At 44.9% G+C, this 7,998-nt stretch overlaps 3 protein-coding genes across 3 annotated transcripts in view; all 3 read right to left on the reverse strand.

Annotated features, from left to right (window-relative positions):
• Positions 1 to 882, reverse strand: part of LOC109470999 (persulfide dioxygenase ETHE1, mitochondrial-like) — a 4,283-nt gene extending 3,401 nt beyond the window's left edge. The window contains exon 1 of the mRNA XM_019770138.1: positions 22 to 882. Coding sequence (XP_019625697.1) covers positions 22 to 651 — 630 coding nt within the window. The 5' untranslated portion in view covers positions 652 to 882. The remainder of the gene's footprint in view (positions 1 to 21) is intronic.
• Positions 1 to 7,998, reverse strand: part of LOC109470062 (cyclic nucleotide-gated cation channel beta-1-like) — a 55,923-nt gene that overhangs the window by 25,087 nt on the left and 22,838 nt on the right. The gene's annotated exons all lie outside the window — the stretch shown is intronic.
• Positions 2,961 to 6,842, reverse strand: LOC109471525 (protein RD3-like). Its single transcript, XM_019770872.1, has 3 exons — positions 5,875 to 6,842; positions 3,625 to 3,834; positions 2,961 to 3,228 (listed from the first exon to the last, which is right to left on the reverse strand). Exons 1-3 carry the CDS (start codon positions 6,019 to 6,021, stop codon positions 2,995 to 2,997), a joined length of 591 nt encoding a protein of 196 aa, XP_019626431.1. The 5' UTR covers positions 6,022 to 6,842; the 3' UTR covers positions 2,961 to 2,994.

Consider the following 7,998-nt stretch of genomic DNA (forward strand, 5'->3'; position numbering starts at 1 on the left):
CGTGTCGTCGGCGAGGGACAGGATCTTGCCGTGAACGGAGTCGTACAGGCGGCCGGGGTCGCCCTGCTGGAAGTCCGTGCGGCCGCACCCGCGGATGAGCAGGGCGTCTCCCGTGAAGGCCTTGCCGTGGTCCCTCAGCACGAACGTGAGGCAGCCGTCCGTGTGTCCCGGCGTGCTGCGGACCTCCAGCTCGAACCGGCCGAACTTGACCGTGTCCCCCTCGTCCACGTGCACGTCCGCCACCGCCTTGCTCACCCGGGCGATCACGCTCTTCGCTCCCGCCCTCTTCTTCAGTTCCCCCGTCCCTGTGACATGGTCGGCGTGCACGTGTGTGTTCAGTGCGTAGGTCAGCCTGAGGCCGAGCTCCGAGATGACCCGGGTGTCCCGATCCACCATCTCGATCACAGGGTCGATCAGGACGCACTCTCCCGACTCGCGGTCCCCCAGGACGTACGTGTAGGTGAAGCTGGTCTGGTCAAACAGTTGGCGGAACACCAGACTCGAGCTGTCTTGTCTTGTTTCTCCGGTTGCAGTGCAAAGTCCTCTGCATTGCAGGAGGAAGGGGGAGGGGCGCAGTTCTGTTCGACATCGCTTCGCCGAGCTGACGCTTCGCCAGAAGCCGGCCAGCGCTCGTCTTCCTGCCGTAGCCATCCTTGCGTTCCCCTGGCAAGGATGTGCGTCCGACAGCAAGCGCAGATTCCTCTTATAGCCGCTGGTTTATTGCACTTTGCGTACGTGCAAGTCGTTCCTGCAGAGTATGACTAAACAGATTCGACCTACTCTGGGAACGAGAGTACGCAGAGGTCATCGTCCTCCAGTCCGGACGAAACCATTCGCAGCATGGGGTATTGCACAACTTCACACGCCTAGGGCTAACAGATATGTGTGTATGAAACGGGATTTGTATTCTCCACCGTACTTTCGTTTGATGTATAGAAAGTATAGAAACCCGCCTTCCAAAGAAATAAAGCGTTTTCTGAAAAATATTCCCAATGCGTTATCTTTAGAAGTGGCCCCGGCTGGGTAACACCGTCCGTACTAGTCTCAACCAGGCTGCAGGCTGAATAAATATTAGAAATCAGCCTAAAAAGGAATGTAAATGACAAAGCAGTCAGTGTTTACTTCCATGGCCGAAAGTTCCCAACTTTGTTGACTCACCTCTACAGTGTATTGATGAGACGGACTTCGAACAATTAATGAATGGGGGTTAAGCTGGCACTTTTGGTTAACCATGATAACCAGCATACTATCTGCAGGTCACTTGACCGTTTGACTTTTGCTATGACTCCGATCTTTTCTTCCGTTCAAATTGTTACTACCTTGCATTGAGATTTCCCGTCTCACATGAATACAGCAGTAACGACTTGAAGCTTTAGACGTGACCCTTTTAAGCCACTAAAACGTCCAGCAACACTAGTACGAATGACTATGCCGTTAAGTGAAACATTGATGTAATCAACATCAATAAGGTATATTGCAGCCATTAGTAACGAAAACATAACAGGCCATAATCTGAGAGTTTTGTTCAAAACTTGTTCTTAATCAAGTTGAAAGAACATAGCACAGATTTATCAAATATCATTGATTCCTTATGAATTACTATATGTTACACTAAACACTTTGTGACATATTATGTTCTGTATGTACTGGGCGATAGTTCCTAGCACCTGCGTGCGAACCCGACAGCATATTAGTACATTTGTACCATACATGGCACATAACGATATGTGACAACGCTACCAGATACGTAGCCTGACTAAATGGAGCTTCTGGTACCTTCGAATTCATTAGATGCCCATTTTAAGGTCGGAAGCTTATAACACATCAAGAGAAGCTGTCAATATCAACAAGGTATTACTAGGTATTTACACAACTACAGTCTACAATGTCATTTCCAAGAGTACCAACATACATTCTCACAGAGTTTCATGATCTCGTACAAAAACGAACAACTTTCACCACGCAGGAATCATTATACTGTATAAATAATGTTTCAGGCCCTTAAATGTGGCCCTTTTCTTCATGTTCCTTGAAACATTTTCATGATTGATGAAAAGAGTACTATACAACAGTTCTGTCCCTTTCATCGGGACTATGGCCATGTAGGATGACACATATTGTTTAACTCATTATCATATCAGTAGACATTAATACTATAAAAGGTACTTTTGCTCAAATACTTCTTGCTGCTGCAGGTGTCAATGTGCCCTTATTCATTATGAAGATATCATTTAACGTTATGTATCATGATGCCAAACATACAAATGTATATCAATAACGCACTCGAACATTGTTAAACATTTCAATATCCAAGTAGATGCTGGGAGGAAAATCGGACCGTTTTTTTAACGTAACCCCTCTCTGAAAACCCCGATTTTTCTTCAAATCAATAAATAAATAAACCCAGTCCTTGTTGCACAAAATACCCCCTCCCTACTGACTTGCACTTGAGCTCAATTGGCAACTTCAGGTACCTCTTACAAAATGATTTCAGAAAATCCAACTGTCAGACCACACATTGAACACATGTGCAATATGAACACATTTGAATTTCATGCCAATGCAAAAATAACTGCAGCACGAGTCCAAGGCACCAGGTTGACCAAATATGCAGTCATGACGACATTCAGACAATGAAGAGTCGTTTGTATTCATTAAAGGGTGGTTAAGTTAACCCTCACGTTAACATAGTCTCCACCAAACTCCTTTGCAGGCTAGCAGAAATCGGCCTGCACGGAGGCAAACTGGTCTTTCCATGGCCGGCTACATGCTACATACCCTGGCCAATTATATCCCTTTTTAGGCCAATTTCTACTATTTATTCAGTCTGTAAAAAAAGTCTGGTGGAGACTAACGCGAACACATCATGGGAGCATCGAATCGATACTTTAAAGGAATGATTGTCTTCCGCATCGTGCGTGTTTTGGAGGTCATCCTCACTTTCTCCGAGTTCCTTAAGCTTGTTTGGACATGTCCAACGTCCCCTCGGGTGTTTTAAACAGGTAGCTGTGCCACAGACTTGGCCGTGAAGTCGGGGAGGGAGTAGACCCGCCTAGCGTCCATCTCGATGCCGGTCTCCTCGCCGCCAGAGTCCCTGGATGACGGGTGGACCCGGGCCGAGGACTGGGTGGTCCACAGGATCATGCTCTGACTCCGCAGCCGGCGCGCCCAGCTGTCCGGGGCGGGGTTACGCCGCTGGAACACCTGCCGGATTACTGCGCGCAGTACCTGGGTCGGAGAGACAAGATATACACGTTCATGTTCATGATACCAGTACATCAGTGTGTCTACCTTATGTGTGCGTTGTGTACTCTCCAATCAGAGGTTTAGGCATTGACTTATTTTTGGCTGATTTTCTGAGGCATTTGGCAAATGGTAACTGTCTGCCAAATGGATACTGCCTGCCCAACTTCACTAAGCCAAGAGTTTGCGATCGATCGTACGACGTTCGTACAATGTTTGGGGGCTATTTCAAACGCTTCTCATGAAAATATGACGAAAATGTGCTAGGGCAGTAAATGTCAATATCAGACAGATTTTCTCGTCCATAATTTTTTGTTGTTGCTTTGCCGCCCTGCAATTGCATTAAATGTCTTTAAACGACAAGACTGTTATAAACCTTACCAGAGGAATCTCTTGCGGCGGCATCTCCGGGTACAGGCGGTCCCGGAAGCGGACGATGACGTCGCCGCTCTCCTCCGGCCGGACCTGGGAGCACATGGTCTCCAGCTCTAACCGGTCCATCTGGGACATCTGGTACCGCGGGCGGCTGCGGGCGGACGTGCACGCCAACCAGCTGTAGTCCACCTTCGTCTGCCGCCGCCGCTCTTCTTCCTACGGACGTGCACGGGGGTAAAATTGGGTGGATACATGTCTAGCGGAGACGACCACAAAACCATAATATCTGACGCAGAATACAGTATAGCCGTGGTGTCATCTGGGTGCATTAGCTAATAGACTTATTGAAAGGCATATATCAGCAAATGAGCCCGATTGAAGACTCGCCACGGCTCAGTACTGCATATATCTTAATGTAAACCTTGCTATGTTGTCGATCCTTTTCCATGTAACTTCATTCGATAAATTTATTACTATCTTGGACATGAAGTAATAAATATCAGTCAACTATATGCTGAACGTTAAATAAATGTCAGCTCTCTAGTTATGTGTCGACGTACTGTGCCAGGGTTGTAAGTGAATAACTATCCAAAACTGTGCAAGATTATCGGCTTTGACGACTTGATAGATTCAATCTGTATTCCCGGCTTGATCGTCGACACTATTCGTTTGTCGCAGAGGATACAAATGTCACTGCGCAATACGAATATATACATATAAAACATCAAATTGCCGCAACGTTCCACCCGTGTCCTTTAAATGACATCTCTTTCAAACCTTGTTATTTCCTGGGTCTCCATTAAAAAAGTTACGCCTGATAGAATATGTATCAAAATGCAGTATCAAAATATCTAATTGCTTTTGAAGTGAGAATAACATGCTGTGAGACGAATGCTAACAACATTGTCGCAGGGCTGTCACAGTTTCCTTAACATGCACCACAGGTGAGCATTTTTGGACCAGCCCTCAGTACGTACATGTACTAAAGCCTCTTCATCATCGGTGTACCAAAGACTCGTGTGTATGCATTATACATGTAAAGCCGTGCTCAAAAGCTCCGTCGTACAAGCCAACTGGCTATCATTAAAGCATTTCGCCTGATTAGTTTTCCTTTGGTGTCGCCTTCTTTCTAGATCACTCGGGAACCGTGGTGATTCGTGCATTGTGTAGACAGCATGATCAGGCAATTAACGGTCTTTTGTGTCTAACCGGATTGTTTTTCTGTGATCACAGACGATGCTAGCAAAACATTTGCGGATTTCTAAAAAAAATACAATCGCACGTAGCAAGTTCATTGACAGTGGACATATGGTCTGGATTTTTCTTGGAACAGGAAAATGTCTACCCAACATCATCAATATTTATTTATTTTTTCTAATCTTAAGATGGTATGAAAAAGATGATACAGGTAAGGTAACATTTTGTAAGGTATGTCATTTCGTATTTCTTTTGTTGTTGTACAGCGAATAGACATCTTGTTGCAGATTGATCAAGGGCGTCGAATTGTGTTGAGAAAATCATCGACACTATCTCTCTTTCTTCCTTTTTGCATTATGCAAGAATATGCGTGGGTGTCGTCACCATTCCCACTGCCATTATGACATCAGAAAAAATAATTGCGACGTAAGTCCAAGCTTATCGCACTTCTGGTGACGTTATACAAACACCACAGCGCTAATATCCTTGCGTAAATAAATCACTTCTTTAATTCCTAGTGGTAAAGATATGTGTACTTAACGTCTACCTAGCTGTTGTTTCCCATGCTCTCAAACCCGCAAACAAAATTACAAATGACCTTTCCAGCTCGTCGCACTGCCAGGAAAACTAATTTGTTTTTGACACCTTGGTATGTTACGTGGGCTGAAGGATCGAAATAATAACAAGGCTCTCCATGTCAATTTATTGTGTGAGGCTGGCGTTTCGTACTTCATGTAGTACGTGTACATACGTATAATATTTCACCACCATCTGTTGCAAGAGATAAACAATAAGGAACGCTTTTAATACCACTAAAACCCCACAATCAAGGTTGTTGATATACGATAGCAGGTAATAGAATGAAAACCACCGTGTTATGATACTTTTAATCAGAGGTTGATGGGGAAGCTAGTGACCTTACTGATATGCCCGTGTTTCCTTGTTGATGGGGTAGCGACAGAATAAAACGGGGCATATTAGAAAGGTCACAATCTTCCCTACCAACCTCTGCCTGGAAAGTAGTGTTATGAATTATGATCCCCAGTATCTCCGCCTTACCTCTCTGTCTCTCGCCGCCCTGTCAGCCTCCCTCAGCTGCCACTCCAGCTCGGTCATGAGGCAGTCTGCCACCACCATGCTCTCCGGCTTCTGCCCGGGAAACTGCGGCTCGCCGCCCGTCCACGGAAGCCATGACGACAGAGGCATGATGATGATGATGATGGCGCTGGCTACACGTAAGTCCGCTCTGTACACCTGTAACAGCTGTCCGCGGTACGGTTGGGCACCGAGTCCGGCTGGTCCCAGCTTTGGTTAAGCCAAGTGTTAACAAAATACGCTCAAATAAAGCCACATGCAGCACAGCGGGCCTCCATTTTGGGTAATCATTTGCGCAGGCGTTGTGCGCCAACCGTCGATATTTCTGATTAAAAATGACGCCCACCCACGCGACAGCGCCAGCTAGCCAAGACCGGATCACCAGCAAAACAAAACTATGACATAGTGCATTATATACTGATAAGTCATTGTATAAACCTTCGCGCGGCGCCCAATGTGGTGCACAATTTCCCCACTCTGGCTCGACCTCAGCATCAATCATAAAGCCATTATCTCCATCACCATGGCAACGCCAAGCTTATTCCTCCCTCACTGGTTTACTTAAGGTAATCAATCCATGTAAGGGCAGGATCCTCTTACCTCAATATAATCCTACCTGTGCCATCTAGAACGTAGATGCTAGATATGCACCTTATACATGTTAAAGATTGATTATGTCTTAGTTGATTGCCTACACCATTAATTATAATGCGGTGAGCCGTTGTTGTTGCGAGTTCAGATGGACTTGACGTTGGTTTGGTTCTGGAGTTTATGTTATTCCGTTTGTGTTATGAGTTCGTGTAACATGATGATACGATCGGTTTTCCTCCGTGCTGCGCATTACATCACATAGAAATTACGTACTTTGTTTTTGTTTTCCACATTTTGTGTTTGATTAGCCCCTATAAGCTACTTTGTTAGCTTCATGTTCATAAATAATCGTCTGCACCAGTCCTGAATCCCCCATGCCCCATGGTAATGATCAAAATGACAACAATCTCGTCTCATAATTTGAAATTTTGAACAAGGAAATGAAATTTTCCGAATGCGTCATACGCATCACGAATCTATGCCGTGTACATTCTGATTGAATGCAATTAGCCTACATCATGCCCGGTCCTTTAATAGGGGCTATGGATAGTAGAATTTTACAATAAAGGGTGAATAATTACCCAGGAGAGTGAGACCGCGGTAAGGGTAACATTTCCTCTTGCGCGGGCAAATCAAGCCCAAAGGTGACCAAACTCTCCTGGGAAATTTTTCTCCCTATTTATACGTTAATAGGTAACGGGGGGTGTCCTAATTCCGACCTACACCTAATTCCGTACTAGTTTGAAAAATCCTTGTCGCGGCGTTATGCATGGGAGCACGTGCCTATCAATAACCACAAGAATGGACAAAGTTTCTGTGTTGATATCGGTAATCTCACAAAGTTTGTTCCAGTTCCGACGCTCCGATAACAGACGAGTGAAAAATCTGTGTGAATTCGACGCTTGTTCGGGGGTTGACGAGCGTGTCAAAAAACGCAGCTTTGATTTTGAAACAGCCGCTTTGGAGCCAGTCGCGTAATGGTAAAAAGAAGACTTGTTTGGGACAGAAAAATAGTTGTAGATTGTTTTAGTCATAATTTGTGTATTTTAAATACTAAGCCCTCCCCTCAGATTGACCTTTGTTAAATACTAGGTCGGAATTAGGGCACCCCTTTTGCGATAGAACGTTCCACCGGCAGAATGACGAAAAACCTGCCGTAAGTTTCGCGAACCCTTACGCTTGGGTGCAAGGCGCTGACCTGAAGTAAAATACACAGCTCTTTAGCTTTAAGCGTTGTTATCTTTATCTGTAACTAGAAAGGCCAATATTTGCTTTGGAGCAAATATAGCGATGGGTTCACCACATTTTACGACATGGCAGGGAAAGAATAAGAAACACAAGGGAAAACAATGATTTACATTGATATAACTATAATATGAAGTAACATACAACTAAAACAACAGTTGGATAGCTATTCCCTACTTTATTGGTTAGGATTTTTAATTGCATAATGCAAACTGTTGATTTAAAAAAAACAAACGTTCATGCCCCGCATTC

Source organism: Branchiostoma belcheri, unplaced genomic scaffold (genome assembly GCF_001625305.1).
Source record: "Branchiostoma belcheri isolate BF01 breed outbred unplaced genomic scaffold, Haploidv18h27 scaffold10, whole genome shotgun sequence".
In the NCBI taxonomy this organism is placed as follows: domain Eukaryota; kingdom Metazoa; phylum Chordata; class Leptocardii; order Amphioxiformes; family Branchiostomatidae; genus Branchiostoma; species Branchiostoma belcheri.